General features: G+C 44.5%; 1 protein-coding gene across 2 annotated transcripts in view; it reads right to left on the bottom strand.

Moving 5' to 3' along the window:
- The window catches only part of HIVEP1 (HIVEP zinc finger 1), a 125314-nt gene extending 101846 nt beyond the window's left edge, over positions 1–23468 (bottom strand). For both annotated transcript variants that reach the window (XM_065628218.1, XM_065628217.1), the window contains exons 1-2: positions 23392–23468; positions 19231–19377 (exon numbers count right to left, since the gene is read on the bottom strand). In XM_065628218.1, the coding sequence (XP_065484290.1) occupies positions 19231–19270 (40 nt within the window). In that variant the 5' untranslated portion in view covers positions 19271–19377; positions 23392–23468. The remainder of the gene's footprint in view (positions 1–19230; positions 19378–23391) is intronic.
- Positions 23469–25214: the final 1746 nt, after the last annotated feature.

Raw genomic sequence — 25214 nt, forward strand, 5'->3', positions numbered from 1 at the left:
ATTGAGGATATATTCTCATGCAAGCAAAAATACAAATCAGATCAGTCACTAACAAGAAATATGGGCAAAGAGGGCAAATACTTGCCAGGATCAAGCATAGTAGGATTTAGGGGGAGAACAAAACAAAAAAAAAAAAAGATGTTTTCCTTCTTCTGTGTCCTCAAAGGAAGCAGAGAATTTGGTGTTAACTTTTCTCGGAAGTGGATTTCTACAGAAGTTGAGGTGAGTAAAAAAATGACACTTGAAACCTTGACAACACCAAAAAACACATAGCCCATCCCAATCTGTGAGAATAATCTAATTACTCCATCAAAAAAATAGCTGGAAACAAGCTTAAAAATAATTCAAGCATCACTTACAGTTTAGACTGTAAATACACGGAGTGAAAAATATGGCTACTCATGGGCACACATTGGGCTACAACAGCTGCTGGTGTAAGTGGTGCCTGAGGCTAGTTTTGTTTAAAACTAACATTTGTTAGTCGGGAAACAGCAGACCCAGGTGGACTCCGAGCCACATTTACTGACTTGAGTGCCAATGGGCAGCGCTGATGAGTCTGTGAAAGTCACCCTGTTCACCACTTTTAGGGGTGGTCTCAATTGTGTCAAAAATAGAGACAAAAACTCTGCAGCTCCACAAGGGCCACTGAGTTCTCCCACGCTGCTGTGAATTCCACATTGCACTTGAAACCACTCTGATATAAATAAAGATACTGGTGAAACCTGTCAAGCCGCAGCATCACTCTCATCCCTTGCTTTGCCAATCACCTGAGTAAATGACCGGCCTTTCTCACTCCGAGCAACAAGAAAACTTGTAGCTGGCAGACATGGCCGTGACGAACGGGCTCCCTGTGCCGCTTGCCTGCTGCTGCAGGGATTTAATTTGGAGAGAGGACACCGTGACGTGAAATTCCACGATCACCAGACCAGGAATCTTCCCAAGGGAAGTACAGCATGGCAGCAGCAGGAAAAAGAAAAAAAATCATGGTTGTGATGCTGCATAAACATGCCTATGTGGCTACTGGAGATGAGCACTGAGCAACAGCTGAACTCATAAGCTTGCTAACTTCCATGCTGAACTTCATATTTCAAATCAGCAGCCACTCAAATTTCTGTTGTGTTGAAACATTCCTAAAACAAAGCAATTCAGGCTCCCTCATGCAAGATTTTCTACTACTTTAGCAGGATCATTGCTTGCCCTATAAAGCTTCTCTACTGCATTTGGTTTTTCCCTATTTACTGGGAATGTTTGGAGGTTTTGTTTTTTAAGCACTTATTTATTGAAACGCTCCACTGGAAAATGACAGCACTGATACAAAATTACTTCTTTAAATCAAGCCACACATTTCAATAGCATGTAATTCACACGCTTACTTCGAAAAGAAGTCTGACAACTTTTGTTTACATGCCTTAACTTGCTCATTTGCATTCTGTAAAATATTTTGAAGCCATTAACTGGAAGTTACTGTATCCTCTATGGTACACAAAAGAAACTTTAGTCCTGCAGCCACAGTCATTTTGTGTCATTAATCTTCTGCATGATTCAAGCACATCTGGATTTCTGGTAAGAGCGGATGACCAATAATAAAAACTATATATAAACTAGCTCGGCTTGGACTCCTGCAGTCATTTGGGAAATTCTCAGAAGCTCTCTCCTTGGTCGTAGCTGTATCACTCAACACGCAGCGCACAGGAATTGTTTGTGGAAACGTTTAGTATTTTTAGGCCTGGCCTCTAAATAGGAATTCCACACCAAAAAAAAGGTATCATTTATACACTCAAACCCTCGTCGTGTCCTCAGCTATCAATCTACATACAGGGGGCAGAGGGTGAATCGCTCAGCTATAAGCTGGAACTTACAAATGTATTTAAGCACCTGCTGAAAATAACTAGGAATTATGCTCTTGACACAAGTACGTGCTTTTCTTTTTCTGCAAAGTAAAAGCCTCAGCTCAATACAGGACAGGAGTATACATAAAATGAATCAATATTGAATGAAAAGCCACAAATCCACTTTTCTAATTTCCAGGTCTTGTCTTAGCTGCACAAATATGTTATTTTAATCTAGTTTTTAAGGTAAGATACACTGCATATAATCTATATACTCGGTATATAATTTTTCTTGATTAAAAAAAAAAGAAAATCAAATAAAATAACCTCTAAGGAGAAAATACTTCCCTGGGCATTAAGCATGAATGGAAAGGAAAAACCAGGAAGAAGCGAAGGCAACTCAGCCAGAGTATTTACCTCCCTCTTCCTCACAGCTGCATGCTCCAACATTACTCTCAGTTACAGACAGGTACAGAGTTCTCCTTGGGCAATATATTTAACCACTTAACTGCAAACTAATACTTTTTTTCTGACTGTATCGAGGATTTTGTGTACACCGAGCTTGGGAGCATTGCTATATTCCCTCACCACCACAGGAGCACAGTTGTTAGGAAGAGGATGAAGCAAACACCATGACTTGGAAGAGCATTACTGTAGCGATTCCCAAGCTCCGGTTTCTGAAGAGAGAAAACGGGTGGGGAGATTGAATTCGTCTCTGGAAAAACTCAGCTTTTTTTCCAATGGATTTTTTAGCTAGAAGTCTGCGTTGTTATAATAATGATTATTTAGCATAGCTTGTAAGAGCACCAAGAAAAGCAAAGCAATGTGTATATCAGGCAGAGCTTTACCAGGCAAGAAAAGGAAAGTGCCAAGAGGGTGACAGCCCCTTCTCCGTCCTTTAGCAGACTCCTGGATGGTTTCCACACACTTCGTCACTGATATAACACAAAAAGCTACAGCGTGGATTCATGCATCCATGCTGGAGCATCATTAGCCTTTGACAACTTTTAAATGCTAAGTAAGCATATATTCAGTTCCCACGGTGGGATTTACATATGAGGCAGAAGGAGCAAACCAGGTGTTTTAAAATTTGTTTACCAAACATGATTTTCTCACGCAGGCACACACAAAGGATAAACCCATGTCGACTTCCACCATGCAGCATCACACCCAGTTCCTTAGCACTCCTGGGCACAGAGATGGCAACGGCGATGGAGAATAACTTTTCCAGCCTTCAGACAACCTGAAGCCTATTTCCTTCATCTTGCCATGAGGCTCTAATCCCTGTGGATTCACGTTTTGTAGTTCCTAGGCTAGTGCAGCTCCTCAGGCACAAAGTCAGCTGCTTCACAGAGACTGCAGCCAGAGCAGAAATCTGCAGCCTGTACATCCCTGGGGACAGGCACCCCGGAATCTGCGAAGTTCCTGCCTCAGAAATTAAGGAGTGTGAGCCCTAATCCAATGCACAGGCTCGCCATACACACAGCTCTGCACGTTCAGAAGCATGTCTGCCATATCCATTGCAACAGGCCACCTGAACAGAAGACACACAGATGTAGATGCAGGGACACAGAGGAGGAACTGGCCACTACCGAAGGGAATTAATTCTCAGCAGCGAGACATCCAGTTGTTAATTACTTCTCAGGATGAATGAAAGTCTAACAGTATCTTCAGGCACTCCATTTCAATAATTCATTCACCACAGACAGCCTTCCTAAGAGGGAAGAGCAGACTGGGCAGCTCCTGGAACCTGGTGATGCTGTTTGGAGTCATGTCCCAGTGGCGCAGCAAGGCACAGGCCCCTGGACAAACATCTCTGTGCCATTAATCTACACCCTGCAGCACTAGGCACAAATACATGACTGGGGGGAGTCTTGTGAAGACAGCCACACAGCTCAAACTTAAAGAAAGGTTTCTGTTGGAAAACAGCGAGTCAGCAATGACCACTGCAACCCGGGGCAGCCAGGAAAGACCTGACTTCATCCCCCAGCGTGACCCTAAACAACCATCATCAAACAACCTAGACATGAGGAAAAGGTTCTTCCCCCAGAGGGTGGTGGAGCACTGGAACAGGCTCCCCAGGGAGGTGTCACGGCCCCAAGCCTGACAGTGTTCAAGCAGAGACTGGACAACGGCCTCAGACACACGGTGTGAACTGTGGGGTTGTCCTGTGCAGGGAAAGGAGTTGGACTTGATGATCCTTGTGGGTCCCTTCCAACTCAGGACATTCTATGATTCATCCCAGGGCCTGATCCAGCAAGGGCTTCAGCCACAACAGCTCCTCAGGCTTTAGCAGAGAGCAGGTGCCTACACACCTCAGTTAATGTCTCTTGATCCTCCCATGCATCCGCTTCTTGACTTTGCGGTAGTTGCAACAGCAATACCTTATTTTGAAAACCCTGTCGAAAAAAGTGCACCTAAAAATATGGAAGCCCCTATGACAGTGAAAAATGTCACCATTGAATTGCTTTGATCTCAGACCACTTCAAGGAGGATAGAGAGAAATGACAGGATGAATGCCTCAGTCAGTTCTAGCTATTCATTTTTCTTCTAGCAGAGAGAAGTAAGTGGACTGCACTGAATGGTACTCCAACACCAATGCAATAGTAAAACCACAAAGCACCGAGTGTTTCGGGCACTACCTATGCAGAAAACCTGACAATTGTGAATCACTTGGGTTTGATCCTGCTTATGTCTAACAGCTATTAAAACACTTGTGGCAGGAGGGGAAAAAAAGACAAAAATAAATCTGCAAGATCAGTTATAGATTTGTTTGTTATGAGAGAAAGGCAAATGTTTTATTTGTTGCTTGCCTACATTTACTTTCTGTCCCTTCGCAGTTCCCAAAACCTCTGCCAGTTCACCAAAACAACAGAAGTCCATCTGCGTAAACACAAGTCTTTGCTCTACAAGCCTGGGTAGAAGATTAATTCAAAACCTTGCATAGCATATCAAAAGTAATGCAACAAAGATATACCATGTGTAAAAGGTTTGTGTAATCCAAGGGCGCAGAAAGAAAATCGAGTTTCCTTTGGAAGAAAGACAGTCAGATTATTCTACAGAAGCATTCCCTTTCCAATGCACAAGCACAAAATGTTTTCTCTCCTTTCGGACAGTCACATTAAGTGGAAGAGGAACCATGGCCTTTCAAAAACACGTTACCTTCCTGATGACATCTCCATGTGAATACTCCCCTTCAAAGTTCAATCATTCCACCTAAAAATTATTCAAGGAGCTGTTCAACCCTTGTGTCAGATGTTGGTTTTTAAAGAGGAATCATTTAAAAGGCAAAACGTGAGAAGTAAATAATGTAAAAAGCAGAGAGTTACGGTAAAGCAAAGGAGGGAGGAAAGGAGGGAAAGGATTTGGTTTTGCCTCTCTACAGAAATTGTTTTGATACAGTATCTCCGTTGTGTGAATTTTCCATATGCCTGTGTCAGATCCACTACTTTAAGCCACAGAGCTGTCAGATGCTTGGTTTTTTATGGTGTGCTTACGTGGCAAGCCAATCTTTCTGTGGAATCAGTCAGCTTTTCATAAAACCAGAATCTGCAACCCAGAAAGATGTACATGCTCTTCTGGCCAGAAGTCTCAACTTTGCAGCAGAACTGAGTTGGCAAAGTAAACCATTATATATTCTGGTACCAAACAACTGTTACCAGAATCAGTGCTTTTACACCAAAAAAAAAAAAAAAAAATGAACAACATAAGAAATAGCAACTATTCTGCACACATAATTGAAGCAAATAAAACAACGGAAATGCAGATTTGAATGATCAGATGCTGCCATAAACTGGCAATTCTTAAAATAATACAGAACAACCTCATGAACTTTTGTACATACTCAACTTTCTTTGCCTTTAACAAAATCAGGAGCAGGACATTTAGTTCATGAACAAAAGCCTTAATACTTCAGTCAAAAGTTCAATTGAGTCTGTTGTAGACTAAGGAAAATTTGCAAAAATAACCAAAAAAAAGTAAAAACAACCCCCTTTCACACTTTTTCCTTCACCCATACCAGAATAAGAAATCCCATAATCCCACAACTACGTGAAAATATCAGTCACACACGTTATCACTTTACAAGGCTTAGGAAGGTGGGCACATCTCCTGCATGTTTTTGACCTGACAGCCCCAGCTTTTAGCATCGGAAAGTTTATCTCCACTCTCCATGCCTCACATTCCGCAAAAGTAAAATTTCATAATTAAATGCGACTACATGCTAATCAGGATGTAAATATTTAAATAACGGAATGAAGATGCATTCATCAAAACTGATTATCAGCTTGCTTTCTTTCTGTTTACTGGGGGTTCTTCTGTAAAATGTTATCTTAGTTACTGTTGCCAAAACTGTGTTTTTAAAGCCTCTTGGAGAAAAAGCTGATTAGTTAGAATCTTGGCTCATGAGACGTGTTTTATGTCAGTGTTTACTAGAAATGCAGGGCTGAAATTAACTTGCAGGTAACAAGTACATAATTGTGCACCTATGTTAAGCCTTTCTGTTAGCTTAAAACCAGGCTTTGTCTCCTCTGCCCCTTTTCCTCGCATCAGTAGATTTTAAAGCATTTCTAGGTTCAGAATGCCCTTGCAGAAGTAAGTGGTTAACCAGAAACTTTCAGCTCTGGAAAACACTGACCACTACATCCTTTTCAAGCTATTATTTTCCACCTGTAAGACATCAACTTTCATATTTCTCCTTGTTTCTAAGGATTTTTTAAATAGCTTTTTATAATTAATATATCCAACTAGAGAAAGCCAACATTGGTGAGCTAGGACTGTTAACCGGTCATGCTGTGCAAATTGTTATTTCCCAGTCAAATTGAAAATCAGAAATTAACAAGCCTTTAATGCCTGACCACAGGAGGCATACTAAGCTCCGTAACAAAGGATCTCAACAGGTTGCATCTTTTAGCCTCGATGCATTAAAAGAAAAAAAAAAAAAAAGCTGCTAGAATGTGAATCTCCTACAGGATGGGGAAATCAAGAACTTTTACCAAAAAAAAAAAAAAAAAGTAGTACAAAAATTACTATAAAAGTTAGACAAAATATTTCAATATAAACTCATTATTAACTCATTTTTTCATACTTCCAAACAGTCCTAAATGTGTTTATACACACTATGAGAAATGCAACCACTCACACACTTGCTCTTTCAGCTTGGAGACACTGTTTGTACAAATACTGCCTAAAATAATGGGGTCAGTTTTCAGGTACACTGAAAATCCATTACTTGGCAATACTTCCTGAGCAGGTTACAAATAGATACCATATTCTTCAACCCTCTGAACCCCAATTCTTAATACAACATGCTTCTCTCTAGCAAATGCCTTGTTCTGCTTTCTCAAAGCACTGTAAAGATGTTATTTCTGAGGAACATAGTTTGTTAACTGTATTTTTTAAGGCCTCATCATGTAAACTCAGGGTCACTTCAGTAGAAATGTCTTTGTACCTGCGAATTTGTTCAGGGAGCAAACTGAAGCATGTAAGAAATTAGCAATATGAAAGGTTTGTGAGGCTTAGGAACAAGAGGAAAAAATCAGGGAAGAATAAGATGACATTGTGAATTTGCCTATTTCTTAGATGCCTGCTAGACTATTGGTTATATTTGCATTAGCAGGCAGAACAGTAGAGAAGCAATAGCCACAGATAGTGAGAATGGGAAGTCACAGGAAAAAAAAAACAACAAAACACAGAACAGGGAAAAAAAAAAAAAAACAAACAGAAATAGCACTGGGGGGGAAAAAAAAAGTTGTGAAGAAAAAAGTTAAATTTATAGTCTTTAAGAGAAGTGTGCTAGTCATTTATTTTTGAAAAGGCATGATAGAAGCCAGCCATAAGATACTGGAAAAACATTAATAATTCAAAGCTGGTTTGTGCCGAGGCCAAAACCTGCCCAGATGCCTGTGAAACCTTCCCACAAGCTCTGGGACGTGCCCAGATCTGCCTGTGGTGGCCTCTCGCTCTGGGATCCGGGATCCCTCAGGCAAAGGGAAATCCCAACCTGCTCCATCAGGAATTTCAAAGTTTGCGTTGACAGTACTCTTGAACATGGAGATGATAACACCAGGACAACTGAGAGCTTCCAGAAACCATAAACTGTTCAGACTGCAAGACTTCTGAGCAAGGCTAAACGACCAGCCTAATTAATGAGCCTAAGAGAGAGAAGATGGACAATTTACAGAGTGTTAGCAGCCCAACAAAAACTGGCTCCTTCTTTCCACCGCTGCAGCAACAGGTTTCTTGTCTGTTAGAAACAAGGTTCTACAGCACTCCCTGGACCAAACCTTGTCGAAGAGGAACTCAAGACAAACTGCATTTCACAAGTCAGAAGTAAAATCATCGGGCACCAGAACAGCAATTCCTCTGCTATCTCCACAAGTTACATCACAGTTTCAGGTTATATTCTAGAATTTTAAGAAAAAAAAAAAAGAAAACACTATTTTGGAACATGTGGATGGACACATACACCTGGACATAATATGGATTCACAGTGTTCTAAAATAAACGTAAGATTTTATCGACACAAAAATATATTTTGGTTAAAAGAAAGAAAAAAAAAACCACCAGTGGGAAACACAATGAAATGTTCCATAAATTGTTATTGTGAAAAAAGGTAGATACTATCCCAACCCCATTAACAAATGCATGCAATACTTGAGATGAATTCAGTAAGCCCCCTGTGTACACTACATAAAGATTTGTTTGAAAATTATTAAATTACCCCTGCAGTAAAGTTCAGTATTTTCATAGATCCTCCACTGCCTCTTAGCCACAAAAGCACTGTGCCTCACACAGAAGAAGGCAATTCTCTTTCAAGATTCAAGGCATTAAACTATTACAGCATACATACTTAGAGGAACATTTTGGAACATTATCCATTTTGCTAATAAAAATCAGAGCAAAATATTTCAAATACAATTAATAGATACACAATTGTGTTTCCTTCACAGATCTGGGACAGAAATACTTCCTTCTGTCAGAAATCCTGAAGCAGGGAGAAAGGTAAAATCTTTACGTCTACTGTGCAAGAGACATGTACTCCTCTTCAAAAAGCACACTGTCTAGAGATTCTTTATAGGTAACAAAACAGCAAAACCACCACAGAAATTACAGTTCAAGTGCCATTTCTAAACACTTCTTTCTTTTTCCTGGCTCTGTTTTGTGTCTGCATTGCAAACTTTAGGGTAAGACCAAGCGTGCAATCTCCCATCTGACTTAACAGAGCTCAGTAGTTAAAAACAATACACTTCGACATTAACTTACTCTGCTTCCCATCCCCCAAAATTAGGCCAAAAATCAGAGGAAATCATGCGGTGTGCTCTGGATATTCCATGACTACCACCGCTGGCACGGTGTAAGCCACATATTTCATAGGTAACTAGGAACACACACACGGGTGTTTTGTAGCGACGCTGCACCCCCGGCTCCTGCTGAACCGCAGCTTCTCCTCCCTGCAGCTCCTTCCAAACCTTCTGCCATCGCAGCCCAGGAGGGCTGCCCAAGGATTTACCAAGGGGACCTGGTGGGAACTCACCTTTTAAACACATGGGAATTCAGGGGGAAGAAAGGTCACAGGGTATTTAAACCTACGAACATGCATTCTCTACTTGCTTCTGCTGGCAATTACAGATGCTGCACCCAGTGTACTCCATTAACCAGATTTGATTATACGAGTATCAGTAAAATCTTAAGATGAAATTTTCAAGTACACAGACTTTTTCAGCTTTGCCTTAACAAAAATCCCCCTTCTGATTTTCACAACCTGTGAATTGTTACAAAGACATTTCTTCTTCAGCTCACCACCAAGGGTCATATGGGAATCGCTCAGTCAGCATATTCGCCAACTAGTCTGATTCTGAGAGAAGCTTTAAGGGCATTTAAAAAGCATTTGCATAAAAACAAACATTACTGCCTCGCCTACCCAACTACAGCTTCTCCACTTCCCCCACAAATGCGTCACCGAAGGCTCCAAACATCTGCCACGGGGCTTTGGTTTTTGTCTCCTCCTTCCTCTCAATATAAGTATTCTGAATTGTACATTTAAACAAGTAGAGGGAAAGGCTGCACTTTGCTCAACTCATCTAATTTGGAAATTCGAAGTCCAGTTTATTCATCTGTTTTAACATAGCAAGGAGAAAAACGTACATTTGCAACTGAATAAGAGCCTGAGTTTCTCCCTCCATAATCTCATAAGACATTACTGAACAGAAGTCTAACATACCAAACAATGAACAACTCTGGGAAATATATACTGGTATAAACAGCTCTTTGAAAATGCACAGCTCTAGGAAGTCTCCTTTACATCTTCCAGCATAAATATTTAGAGCAGTTTGCAATCTGAAATAAAATTTTGTGATTGTAAGAAGAAACTCAAAATACATGCCATGAAAGGGAATAAAAAGTATTTAGAAATTATTCAGGATTAAACATCAAACCAAAACAACACAACTCCAAAACCAGAGTATTTTTCTAAGCTTCCCCTGTACTTCAAGGTGGGCTAACAGATTGACTGTTTCGGTGATGCTGACTGACTGTGGTTAGAAAAAAAAATAGTTTTCACCTCTCCAGCAATTTTGCGAAGTGTTAAGTCAGACACTACTCCCTAACAAACAACTGTGTGCTATTACTGAGCTTCCTGAGCAAAGTCCTGCACTCCTGTCCACCCCACCAAGGGCCAGGAATTCTTCCCACAGCTCAAGAATCCTCACCTTGAGCAGCAGTTAAGTCTTTATCACGCAAACCCTTTCAAGCATCACAACACAGGCATCATTCAAGTTTGAAGGAAACAGTACTGCACTGCAAATAAGAATTCAGCACAACAAGATATTTTTAAATGGTAACTATGCTCTTGGAAAGTTTATTGGGCTAGATGTAAGACTTGTGCAGCCGCACAGCCCACAACTGCAAAGCCTCCCGGACTGATGCCTTCAAAGTCTGAAAATCCTGACCTGACTGCCAAAACTTGCACAGTTTTAAAGCAGGAAAAAGTCAATTAAGAAAATCGTGAGACCATAAGCCTCCGCCCTTTTAATGACAGCCATTTAAGATGTAGATGACCATAAACCTGCGAGGAGGCTCTCTCAACCAAGCTTCTCCAGCCTATCCAGGATTTTGCTGTTTACATGTTAATTTGTAATGGTTACACTTTGGAGTGGCTGTTGGGGGTTTTGTTTGGTTGGTTAAGTTCACACACACAGACACACAGACCCCACACACATTAAAACAGTTACCTTACACACTCACAACAACCCAAAATCTATTCTGAGATGCAAGGATTTAAACAAACAAAGAAACAAAGAGTCATATTGTTCTAAATGCTTGTAAGAAAGCTAGACTCTTACAGAATGTACTTGCTCCTGGGCTCAACAGACTGGACTCAGTTTCATCCCAGAGCCAACTGCCTGCTTTAATAGAAATGTTTAAAACAGCAACTGCTGAAATCTTACTTTTTGTTTCTCTTTTCAGATACAATTTTTTCGTGACCTTCCTAACACACTGGAGTTCATGCTTCAGCAAATGTCAAATTCTGCAGCATTTCTTACTTTGTGCTCAATTAGCAATAAAGATGATAGAGGATGGAAAGGTGAGGCAGAATTACAGATCTGCACTGTTTCCACTGCACTATATTCTAAAAGAAATCTAACTGGCTTATACTGAGCTTTCAAGCCCCAGTTCATGGCTGCTTTTTTGTTTCATTATGAATTTCGGGTTTTTTTAACCCTCCACTTCACCAATTTCTTCCACCTCAAGCCTAATTCTAACTGCAATTGTTATGATTTTATATTCCATAAAAAATAAAATTTGTTGCTTTTTACTATCAAGAGAACTGAATTAGGCTCCTTCCTCTATTCTTTTTCTTTCATCAACATTCTTGCAGGTATTTCTTTGCAATCCTGATACATAAAATACCATTATTTTATCCTTCTTCTTCATGTTATTTTAATTCCCTCTGAAAGCACCTATTTATGCCACTGTCTGTGTCCAGCAGTCTCTGCATTATCCCCATTTTCTTTTCCTAATATTTAGTGTGCATATGCAGAAATCTATAAATACATGTTCAAAGCTGACAGTGCCAGCTACAATCAAGTTTGGTTTTCTGGACCTCTTTTTAATTGCTTAAATCTTAGCCAAAGTTTGCTCATTCTGAATGAATGTTCTACACCAAATTTGTGAGGGAATGTTTTATTTTATTTTTAATTAAGGTGTCAACAGAGACCAGTTCAGTTTCCTGCTGGTTTACCAGTAAACTACAATTCTTAAAGACATCCACTAAGAACCTCCAATGCTTCCCAGTCTTGAAATTTGCCAACAGAAGCAAGGTTCTGGAGGGAAAAGCAAAGAAACCAGAAATAAGGGACACACCTTTTGTTATCCTTATGGAAATCTCTACCTGTCTTTGGACAATTAAAGAAGCTCAAAAAGCTTGCTGCTTACACGTGGCAAGTAAGAGATTTCCAACATAGTTTCACAACAAGTGCAAACAGGAGGCTCTGCGTTGTCCCTCCCAGGTGGCCACCGCAGCATCGGAGTGTACGGCATCAGGGAACCAACCAACACAGTGCAAAAATTACCCCCCCGGCCCACGATGCTGGCGGAACTCACTCTGGGTATCGCTGCTTCTCCCGCTGCAGGGCCAGCAAACACAGCAACGAGGAGAACAACACAACGTGGGGAACAAACGTTGAGCTGGGGGAAGGCAGGACCTCTTCACTTCCTCCTCCTCCATCGGTGATGGCTTCAACCCGTCTCAAAACCAAGCGGGAAACAATGACATTAAAGATGTTCCTCTCTGGAGACTTCTCCCACAGTGAGTACTCCCTCCTGGCTGCAGGGGCTTTCTCAGCAACAGCTCGAAACTCTGCAGGATGACAATGACGAGCACTCACCGACGGCAGCAATTTCTTTCTCCGCTCTCCTGGTCCATGTGGGGTACACCAGCGCTGCATTGCGCTTAGAGGTCCCAACATGTCGATGACTCATATGAGAAGTGTTGTGGTTCAATACGGTGGAATTTCTTGGTTTTTTAGTTTGCTATTTTAAAAGCTAGGAAGTAACCTTTAAGAATACCTTTTAAATGTTAAGATTGTGAAGCGAAGCAGTTAGAAGCTGGAGAATGCCAAAAGTAAGGGTGTTTACACAAACTGAACCAGTGCACAAAATGGGCTGTGCTCACTGCTTGGCTCTGTTGACTACCAGTTTCTTCATCAACTTTTCCATTATTTAGCCTCCAAGCACCTGCTTCACAACACTAACAACTTTATCTTCCCAACCCTTAGCAGCTGATGTGGTACCAGTATCTTCAATTTACAGGCAGAAAACAGAGACACAGAGAGATTTACCAAAAATGCTGGTTAATTGTGGGTCTCCCACTTGAGTAACCTAGACCATGATTTTTTTTTTTTTTTTTTAAACGCTACTTAGCACTTTTGCCATGCTTTACATCAAAATTGTAGCCACAGTGGACCAATCACAGTTGCAGAAACTCGGAACTTTTGCCCGGGTGTCTCAACACAGGCAAAACTCACCACATGCAATTAGTGGCTGGCTGCAGAGGTTTAGTGCAACAAAATCGCTCAGTCTCACATAAGAAACTCGATGTCAGAGACAGGAATTAAAGGCAGTCGTCTCAAGGCAATACTGAACAGTGTTATCTACCCTACCATTCCTTCCCCTCTTGCAATCTACTCGCAGCAGGCTTCTGTCCGTCACCTGTGGCTACTGACATAAGCCCCAACCATTCTGTGCAGTGAACAGGACTAGATCCTGTTGAAAACACATCATCGGATTTAGGGACACATAACAGGGAGTCAAGAGGCAGGACAGGTGATGTGAAAGGGTGGCAAATTACAGCTTTAAATCCAGCCTTTTTCTTTTTTTTACACTACGGAGTATTTTGTACAGTTTTAACATGTAACGTTGAACGTGTAACATATAGACATTATTCACATTACAATATAATTTAATGGGCGCAGCCAAGATGATCTCTAATGTGCAAGATGTTGGACTATACGCAGCAAAAGAAACAGCCTAAAGATCTTACACTATAAACAAGTAAAACAAAAACAAACAAAAAAAGAGAAACATTATCATTCCACATCCCACATGAGGAATATGAGGCATGCAGAGACTACTTCTATGGTCTACAAGAGATCTAAGTCTATTCGCTGTATTACAGGTGCATCTCCTGGTACTCCAGCTGACAATACACAAACAGAGCCATGCACTCTTTCTACCTTCATGAGGGAGGTTTTAATTTCAAATCTAGTTTGTACAATAAGTTTTAAGAAGCAATCTGATATACGGAAACGAGAACCACTGCCAAATCAAGGGATATTTACCTATCAAAGTCATTGAGTCAAAGCTCTGACTTCTTGTTCCACCTTACGCATGCTCCAGAAATCTGAGCAAGACACATACACGTCTTTACAGATGTCCACAGGTACACCACAGAGCACAGACACTAGTACTTCTAATGTACCAATACTGCATCAGCAACCTCTCAGAAATACCCTATATGGGAGTATCATTTTTGTGCCAAAAACAATACCAAAACCCAAAAGTCAAATGTTGTGTTTGCACGCTTCTTTTGAACCAAACAAGCACAAGTTCTAGAAGTGAGCTTTAAGAAGTCTCAGTGTTTGTTTGGGGCTTTTTCAAAGTCACTTGATGCCAATCATGAACTGAAGTACAGCACACCAACCAATTCTCAAATTTTATAAATTACACAACCAAACACTAATAAGAAATATCAACCTGTTAGCTTTCAGTATAGACAGGCCTATTTCAGTACTGAAAACACATTACAATTTTAAACCAACTCAAAGAGCCTTTGCTAAATCACACTTAAGCCACAGTAGATGCCCAGCTCTTCTGGACATCATAAGAACCAGAACGTATCCAGCCTCCCAGCAAACTTACACACGGTTTTCAGATCAATGCAAAGCTATCAAGCTGTCGAGCAAGGCTATTCATACTATACTTGCATTTCCTTATCAAATGCAAAGTGTTAAAAGATTTGGAGACAGCTGTTGAACTTCACGGGCCCATCCACCATTTGTTTCAAATAGAAATATTTGACTGAGAAGTAAAAACAGAAAGAGCAACAACTTGTATTCTGAAAAATAACAGAAGGCTCATCTAGAAAGAGATTAAGTTCAAAACATTTCTGTTACAGTTTTATACTGGTGAATCAGAACACCGTGCTAAACGCTGTACAAATAATAAACGAGTTTTCATTTTAAACTCTGCAACTGGGTACTTCTAAGTAAAGGAAAATACGAGGTTTTTTTCCTTCTATATCCCCACAACCATTTGACAACAAACCAAGCCCACTCAGCCCCGCTAAAAGCATGATTCTCTAATGTAACTGTACTTCTGGGAATACATGACAGCTTCTGCGAAATGTTTTGTTACACCTCTGTATCAATTGGCCGTGTAAATACAGGGTGTAACCACATGCAAAGTAGTCTTTTTGTTAGTTTCAGTGGGCTAAACCATCATGCAACAAATAAAGTAAATTAAGAAAAAATGACCTCTGGATGTCTGAATAAGACAGATGTTTTCCTCTTTCATAGCACACATTTTCTGGGGGGGAACTGATGATGCTTTTCATTACCAACATGATACGTGACTGAAAAATTTCAGAGACCAAGACAACATCAGGAACACCTGCTTAAAGCCTAAGCTCCAGCCATGTAGCCAACAGGTAACCCATGCCAGGCTTTTCCTAGGCACGCCTTTAGCCTTCGCTTTTGAAACTACTAACCATTTTTTGGAACTTGCGTGCATCAAATCCATATCCTCTTGAGACCTGCAAAACTGTAATTTCACTCAAATTTTAGCCACTCATCCCTACTTCTGGGGGTGACCATGACTTCATTGGTCATCCTGTTTCCCCAAAAATAAGACCTACCCCAAAAATAAGCCCTACCATGATTTTTCAGGATTGTGGAGGATGCTCGAAATAAAAGCCCTACACCAAAAATAAGCCCTAGTTACAGTTCATTTAAAAAGTCAATTTAAATAGTGCCCAGGCAGCTATACATGTAAAAAAGTAATAAGTTTTGGAACAAAAATTAATATAAGACCCTGTCTTATTTGGGGGGAAACAGGGTGGCAACGTTTTTCAAGTTAAGGACGTATTTGCAGCGAGAAGGAGGGAAGGTCTATGTGACAAAACAACATAATGAAACGAGCACATCACAGCAGGCGCCTTATTTGTGCCCTTCAGATACAACATACATATTGAGCCACATTCAGCAATTAAAACCATGTCGCTAACACTGTCATGAAAACCAATAGCCAACTAATTTTTTTTTTTAAATAATGCTTCCTATATCCTGTCCTCTTGATGCAGTTTCTTTTTTCCTGCTGTAAAAATCAGGTTCATATAGCACTATATTGACTCATCTAAAAACAGACAGTGGAAGCCAAGAAGGGGGAGAGGGGAGAAAACGTCAGCATACAAAAAACCCACAAAAAAATAAATTTGATCTTCACTGATCCAAATACTTCAGGGCCAGTGCTAATCTGCCAAGCGCTGTCAGCTCTCTCAGAAGTATACAAAATGAGTAAAATAAAGCTGTGTCACAGAAAGAAGAGCCTTAAGGTTTCCTGCCAAAATCTTAAATTTAGCTCTCTATATTAAACAACTCTACTTCATTTTCCCTAGACAATAAAGTTGCTTATGGTAAACACAGGCAATATTACAACATTCAAAACTTATTCCTATGCTGCAGAAAACCTCAAATTAACTAATGAGAGTGTGTGTGGTGGGGGTGTTTATAGTGGTTTGGTTGGTTTGTTGTTTTTGTTTTGTTTTTTTTCCTGTGTGGTGTTTCTTTAGGGGGGGAAGAGGGTGATTGTGTTAGGGTTTTTTTAGGGCAAAATACTCTCGGTTCTTGGGCTTGGTTGTTCATTCTCCAGAATGACTTGGACTGCAAGTGCAACCCAAGTAACTCATCTGATGCACAACGGGACAGAGAGTGTCAAGGGTTGTTCCACAGTGATCTCTCAAAAAAGTTAAACATTGACGGGCTCTGGACAAGTCCAGTTAAGCTGCTGGTGATTTGATCACTATGGGGCAAACGAGGGGAGGTGGGACAAAGGAGAGAAAAGCCAGGTAAGGCCACAGAGTGTTCTTTGTACATAGTACAAAAGGTGACAATCAGGTTTAGACAACTTAAAAATACGTTTCAACCTAAAAATACACGTTACTTCACCCTACATCTTTGTTTTCCAAAAGTTATAAAACATAAGAGTTTGACGAGTTTCACCTTTGACCACAGACATTTATTCTTTTTGCAGATTTAGTTATCATCGGTACTAATTACCACGGATTAAACCACAGGTGAAACATATTTTTTAAAGTTTTAATGGTTAAGACTGTCAACTTAAGACTGGTCTAACTTTGCATACATAAAAAGAAACTGTCAGAAACAGACTTGTGAAATCTTTCAGCATCCTCAAGTTCCAGCAAAAACTGAGGGTTTAAACAAATATTTTCTGCAATATTCTCAGAGACTGATAAAATGACTAAAGAAACTGAAATCCAGTTCTCCTCATTATCTAGACTAAAAATGGAAATAGGGCATAATTAATGAGAAGTAAACTGATTTTTCAAATCACTTCAGCTCTAATAACCCATGATAGTAGCAATATATGCTTACAACACGTTCAAGTTTCCAGCACCTGTGTAGTTTTAACAATCATTTAACCATTCCAAAATCATTTCAAATTACGGGTTTGCTGTATACATCTATCTCCCTTCTCAACATTTAACCCATCTTAATTCATTCAAGAACTCCATTAGTTGTGGAAAAATAGGAACGGATGAAAACTGCTACTACAGGGAGCAACAAAAGCTAAATGACTGGGGAAATTACACAAGACAAAAAAAAAATGCAATTAATTTCTTACACAATTAAGAGTTAATTAGATTACTTATTTTAAATGCATTTACTTAAGCGAATAGAAAGCTGTACAATAGACTTAACTCCTCTTAAGTTTCAAGCAATACAAGAGTAGATATCAGACAGAGTACTAAAGCTACATCACTCTCATATTTGATCAGAAAACATAAGCTCAGCTATGCCAGCAACCTGGCAAACAGCAATATTAAAAATCAGGCTCTAATTTACTGCTTCACGTTCAGTAAGAAGGGGAAAACGGCATCACCCAAGTGTGAAATTCCTGACCTGTGATGGAGGTTTATCCATCACACCGAGCAATGCTGCGCAGCACTTCCTGACTAAAGACACCGCAGAGATGTCTTGTCCAGCAGAAGGTTGTTAGTGGCAGCAGTGACAGAGTCCACAAACACGAGGTCTCGGATACAGCTGTACAGGCTCGCACTTGAGAGCCTCCCAACTGTAAACTCACTGAAACACACACAGATGTTTGCTGGGTTTTGGCATAAAAAGTTAAAAAGGGAATAAAACCCTGTCCGTGCCCCTTAAACTTTATGTTGTTTGCGGCTTCGTAATTGCTTTTATTCTCTGAAGGGATGCTTCCACACTGCAACTTGAAAGTATGCATTAAAAAAGCTGATGACATGAGGGTGCAGGTGGTAGCATGTTCTCCCGAAAGCTGCGTACGAGGGTGGGGATGGAAGCGCATTCTCCCTCAACATACACATCTGTTCATCAACCGACCTGAATTTTTCCCTTCATTTAGTCCCTCCGAGGCCACTTCTACCAAGACAGTAACAAATAATCATAGGATCAGATTCCTCACACTTATCTGCCAATCCTGGGCTCAGTTAAGCACACTGGGATTTTGTTCAAGGAAATGTCTGGATATAAAAATCTTGCCAGTTTGTGGAACAGGTCGCCTGCCTGCTTGCTTGCTCCTTTCCAAAGCCAAGGATCTACCATTCGGCTGTGCGAAGGCAGGACAGTGAGGAGACCAAGGTCAAACCTAGCAATTCCCGAGGCAGCGTGGGTGACAGAGACGATAAATAGTGCGAAGGCATGCATGGGAAGGGAGTCTGATCCCCTCCAAAGCAAGGCAAACTGATTACTATTAAGAAAAACAACTACCGGCTGTCAGATCTCGTGCTGCTTCTACGTTACACGCAATTCCCACCTCCCTGAATATTTCAACTGTAAATTCTCTGGTAAGGAAACTACGTCTTCCTTTATATTTTCAAACTTCACGTTGGTTATTGCTGTAAGCTGGAGGATTTCAAGAATGCTGTCAAGCACACAGACTGCAGGAATAAGAACAGATTCCACTTATTTATCTCAAAATTAGAGCTGTCTTGTGGGTGACTCCTAAAACTTGCTTGCAAACGATTTTTGGATCAAAACAGACTTACTCAGTACGTATTCCTTTAACCTCATAATTGAAACTGCAACCGAGTTTCCCAAGAGCTTTTCTTTCTCAGTTGACAGCTACATACCTCTCAGATTTCTAGGATGTATCTGCTTTGTCCGAGGCATTTTCCTCTGATCTCATACACCACTTTCTCCTCTCAGAAATGGAAAGTACAGCAAGTAGAGAGATGGCAGCTCCATAAACTTTTCAAAGGGGTCAGTTAATCCGTATGCTAAAAAAAAGAGAAAGAAAAGTTATGAGATATACACATTAATAGGGAAAACAAAGATATCTTTCTGCTCTTTCATCCTCAAATGGCTATGGAAATTAGCGATCAGCAAGAAATGTTTCTGTACCTTTCTTTTTACAGAGTGAACTGTTCCCATCTCTTAAGAAAACTACAGGAGGGTGAAACTCCTTTTGGGATCACTCAGGAAGCATGAGAAAACTAAGACACTTTTCCACATTTTTCAGCTGTTTTCTGGCCAGAAAACATCTTCCAACAACTCATGTCCTGTGCAAATAAATCCAGAAAACTAAACAAAATTTGACATCAGGCTTTAAGATACAGATCTTCATCTCAGGGTTGTGGGGGGGGAGAGCAGAGTAGCGAGCAAACACACACTGTGTCAGCCACAACCCACCCTCTTTGTAACATCAGCTACCCCGGGGCTCCTCACACAGAGCGTGGGAGTCCGGGAGAACTCCCCATGGGATATTTCTGCCGAAATACCAGTGTACAGCAGAGAATCACACTGGCTCTCGGCCCACCTGCAAGCTGTTGCAGACCAAGTTTCTGCCCCGGCGTGGTCCTACATGGCTGCAGCAGCCCCTGCACTGACAGGAGCCGGCAGCCAGCAAAGCCCCGCTGCAAATAAACCCCACGGGCCAGGGAATTCTTTCAATGGCCTCACGAAGATTTGCTGCTAAATTGGCATGAACCTACATTTGCAACCCCAAACCTACCTCTTTTCCAGGATTAACAAAACTTCCTTAGTTTTCAAATGTTTTTATGATTTGCTTGCAGTTTAAGAAGCGTTTTGTTTAGTTCCCGAAATCCTACGGGAGGTGAAATCTCCCACAGAACTATGGCAAGCTACTTACACACAAGAACTTAAAAGAGAAAACGACTAGTGCAATACCACTCTTCCAGCTAAATAAAATAAAACATTAACAACTTTTCACTTCTTTTGTATTAATAGTAACACTATCTCAGGTTAACAGACTTTTTCTAACACTAAGAAGAAATGTTTAAAATTTATATAAACTTCAGAATGGCTCCTAATACGGACGAGTTGATTAAGGATAGCTACTTGAATAAGTATATAGAATTTTTAGCATCTAAATATTAATTTAGTTTTTGGGTTTTTTTTTAAAGCAAGCATGTTTTTTTGTAAAAGTGGAATTCAAATCCACTTAAAATAGACTACTTGCAACCAGTCCTTCCGTCTACAGACTGTTGAGGAACATAATCATTAATTTTTAATGTTTCTTTTGTCTGTTGCTGTATAAAAGGACCAGAACAGAAGAAGAAACTGACTGCAACTGACATAAAGGAAGGCTGGAAAATATTATTCTGACTAATGGTTCTTCACTAGGGTATTACTGCATGTTAAGAGAAAAACAGTGAAAAATCCAAACCAGAGCACACAGCCTGTCAAGCTGTTCACTCATACCAGTTTATCTGCAAGGATAACAGACAGATTTAGAAACAAAATAAAACCTTATGCTAACAGGTCTGTTTTCCTGGTCTTGGATGCAAACTGGAAACGTAGAGAAATGGCTGGATAGCTTGAAGCAACAAACTCCTCCTGAACCGCAGTCCCCCTTTACTGTTGGGTGCAGGGCTGAGGTTTTTAAAATTATTATAAACACCGTCACGTCTTTCTGCAAGTTATTTGGAGCAGGAGTTTGAAATCCCCCGGGTATCCGTAAATCACAAGCACCTCCCGATGCTCCCCTGCAGCACAAATGACATCTTATTTACGCTTTAAAACCACCAATTTCCCCCGCTCACCAGCAGGACTCATTCTTTCGGGGGAAAGAGATGGCCGTGTGAAAGCCACGGCGCAAAACACCCTGCAGGACCCACGCGAAAAGTCACTCCCTCCTTAATTTGAACAAAAAAAAAAAAGAAGGGAGAAGGAAAAATGGGCCTTCGCTAACGCAGCGGTCATACCGCACACCACCACCACCCCCAACCCCCCCCCCCAAAAAAAAGAAAAAAAAAAGCGGCAGATTAGGCAGCGGGGAGGCAGCCAGCCCCGGGGCCCCGAGAGCCGCCGGTGTGTGCGAGCAGGGTTGCAAAGAGAAGGGAGAGAGGAAAAAAAAAAAAAAAAAAAAAAAACATGAATGAATAAAGAGGGAGGAGCCTGGGAAAACCCCTCTGCAACGCCGCACCGAACAAAGCGCTGCACACATGCCGGGGGGGGGAGGGGGGGAGCGGGGGGGCGGCCGCAGCCCGGCACCCAGCGGGGACGGCAGCGGTGCCAGGGCCGGGAGGAGCCGGGCCGGGGCTCCGCGGCACCCACCCTCCCAAACCGCGGCTGCAAAGCCGGAGCGGGGAGGGGGGGACGGACGCAAACCCTCCCGAGCGCTGCCCGCCTGGGGCTGGGGGTGCAGCCGGCAGCCCCGGGGAGCGCGGGCGGGCGCAGCCGGGGCGCGGAGTCCCCGCGTGTCCCGGAGGGGCCGCGGCGACCCGGCGGGGATGGGGGGGGGCTGGAAGGGGGGAGCGGGGCCTGCGGTCCTCCCTGTCCCCGCCCGCCCCGCCACCGCCGGAGGACACATTGTGTTGTGGCTGCCGCAGCTCCGCGCAGAGGGGGGCGCCGGCCGCGGCGGGGAGCGCCCGTCCCGCCCCGCACCCCCCCCTCCCCACGGCGCCTCCCGAGCCCCCCTCCCGCCCCCCCCGCGGGCCCGCTGCAAACCTGGCGGAGGGGCCGGCGCGGCGGCAGCAGCGGCTGATGGCGGCGGCAGCGGCGGGGAGCGCGGCGACCCCTGCGCGGCGGCGGGAGGTGGGGGGAGGAGGAGAGCGGGGCGGGGGGGGGGGGGACGGACCGGGAGGCTCCTTCACTTGACAACCTCAAACACAAACATGACCCAGCGCCGCCGCCGCGCCCGGCCGCGCACACGCACACACAGCCCGGCACCGACACCCACCCCTCCTCCTCCTCCTCCTCCTCCGCCTCCTCCATGCACCGTCCCCCCGGGCCGGCCAAGGCGCCGCCCCCCGGCACGGCCCCCCCTCCGCAGCCCCCCGCCGCCGTGCCGGCCGGCCGCGCCCTCCCCCCGCGGCAGACCCCTCCTCCGGGCGCCCACCCCCGCCATGTCCCGCGCGGGAGCCGACCGACCCCGCGGCCCCCGGAGCGATGAAGCGCGGGGCGGGGGGGCACACACACAATGCGGGGGGGGAGGGAGCCTCCCCTGACAGGCGGGAGGGGCGGGGCGGGCCCGGCGGGGGAGGGCCGGCAGGCACGGGCGGGCTCAGCGCATCCGCCGGGCTCCCCTCGGGGACTGACGCGCTCCCCCGCCCCGCCCCTCCCCCTGGCGCCCCGGTCACTGGCGGGGGGAGGGGCGCGAGGCGGCGGCGCGGGCCGCGGCGGGGGGGGGGGCGGGGGGTGTTTTACCTTCTCTCACTTTCTATTGCAGGAAGCGGGGCCCGAGAGCAGTGACGTCACCGGGTCTCCCGGCCCCGCCCCCTTCCCCGGCCCGGGCGGGCGGAGGGGGGGGGAGGGGTCGGGGGAGGGGTCACCGAGGGGGTTTCCTCGCGGCGCGGTGGGGGAGGGACGGCGGCGCCGCGCGAGGCACAACAGCCGCGGCGCGGGCCGGCTTCCCCCGCCGGGCGGGACCCCGCGGCCTCGCACCGGCCGCCCCCCGCCCCGAGCCGGAGGCTGCGCGGCGCCTCGGGGTGTCCTCCGGGGGTCCCGCGCGGCGGCCGCGCCTGGGCCCGGCCTGAAGCGGGGTCTCCTCCCGAGGGCAAAAGTTACCGCCGCCCCCCGACTCCCCGCCGCTCGGGGCGCTGCGCCGGTGCGCGTCGCGCTCCCCCCTGCCGCGGCCCGGGCCCCGGGGCACCGGCACGGCCGGAGACACACACACACACACACACAGACGCAGAGAGCCGGGGCTGAGGGGGGGATCCCGAAGGTTGCTCCCCGCCGCCGGCCCGCCCGCCCGGGCTCGCCCGGGCTCCCCCGCGCCCCGCCCGGCCGCCCCGGCCCACCGCGCCGCAGCGCTGCCGCGGAAAACTCACCGCCCCGGCGCGCATCCTGCCGCCGCTAACTTTTCATCCCGGGCGGCAGCCGGCGGCAGCGAGCCCCTCCGCCGCTGGAAGTGGGCGGGGGAGGAAATACGAGGAGGAGGCGCGTCGTGCTCTCCGCCGCGGCGCCCCTTTTTTGGCCCTGGCCGCGGGCTTTGCCGGGGAGGGGGGCTGTGCCGCGGCGAGTGGGCTCCTGCATCAGCTGTGCGTGTGTGCGCTGCGAGCGGGGCCACCCTGCCCGGCCATGGGCTGACCCCCCCGCCACGGGGCAGGGAGGCACGGCCCCCACCGCCGGGAAACGCGGAACCTCCCCCGAGAAGGCGAGGTGGAGAGCAGGGGGCCTGGGCTGGGCTGTTAGCACGGAAGAAGGGGGACTTCTGTATTTTTTTTTTTTTTTTTTTAACCTAAACTCTCTGACAAAGAGATGTTGGCAACTTTTCGTTACCGCTAGGATTTTCCGTCAGGTTTTACGTTTGGACCCAGCAAGTGATGTCTTCAGCAAATAAACCCAATTAAGTATTTCTCGCCCTGCCTCACTGGGCTTTCTCCTCCCATGCCGGCGCTCTCCTAGCAGCCCTTGTGCTCAGCCGCAAGAGCTTTGGCCATGCTACATCCTTCTGTAAAACCAGGGCCTGCCACCATTTCCAGAGTCTTCCAGGGCCTTCTTTCAAACTGCATTTAATCGTGCAGGGTGGGTTTTCGTAAGACAGATGAGTACTTTCATCCCCGTTTCACACAGGAGAAACCAAAACAGGAAGATGCAGTGGTACCTCAAAAAAAGGTCCCACCACAGCTGCTCCTGAGGGAAGTCCTAGGTCACCAATCTCTTTGCAAGCAACCTCAGTAAGTTCAAAGTAGATGGTCTGACTTGGAGGTTGACATGAAGGACAACAGCAAACCCTCTGGAGTCAGCAGGAAACCGTTCTACCAGAGTAAGTCAAACTGCATCCCACCCAGCAGCACGAAAATCCAGCCCTCTCACTACATGGTTATGCACAGAAATATAGTAAGTGCTTTGCAAATAAGCGTAAAGTGTCTTTACAAGAATGACTCAATGAGGTGTCAAAGAGGAGACAGGTCCCCAGGGAGGAATGGGGCATGTCATATGGTGCCAGCTGATCAACCATTGAGCACAACACCAGTCGTCTCAAATTCAGTTTGGGTCAGAGGACGAAACACAGAACTGAAAGTCTGGCCCCTTGAGGTTATTCCCATGGCCATCTGAAAAAGCAGTGGAAGAGGCAGCTGTGGGCTGGTGATACTCCTCAGCCTGCTCACCTCAAACAAGCAGAGGTAGGAGCCAAAAAAGCCATCTCCAGCACAGCTTGGTGTTGCTCCAACAGGCTCCCCAACCTGCTCCAGCAAGCAGAAAACACAGTCCGGGGCGTCAGCCTTGGGGAAGCCTGGAAGAGGTGGCAATACCAGGCTGTTTATCCTGGGCGGACCACTTCATCTTTTTAAGGCTTTTTCCCCTCAGCAAAAAAGGAAGTGCATACCTACTCAGTAAAGTACTTTGGGAAAAGTACTGTGGATGATTGCTGGTAGGAGGCACATAGTAATCATCTCAAACCTGCAAATGAGGGAAATTCTTTAGAAGTTTTCAGCAAGATCTAAAATGCCACATCAATGTGCACATTGAAAAAAAAAATCCTCCATGGCAGAATTTAGATACTTTTAAAATTCCATCTAAAAGGAGCCCTACAGGATACAGATTCCCTTTAAATGACTGTGTGTGTATCTGAACACGGAAGATTATTAAGGCTTTTTTCTTTCTAAAACTCCACTGCATTTTCAGGAGGACACTTATTTTTAAAAAT

Source organism: Caloenas nicobarica, chromosome 2 (genome assembly GCF_036013445.1).
Source record: "Caloenas nicobarica isolate bCalNic1 chromosome 2, bCalNic1.hap1, whole genome shotgun sequence".
In the NCBI taxonomy this organism is placed as follows: Eukaryota; Metazoa; Chordata; class Aves; order Columbiformes; family Columbidae; genus Caloenas; species Caloenas nicobarica.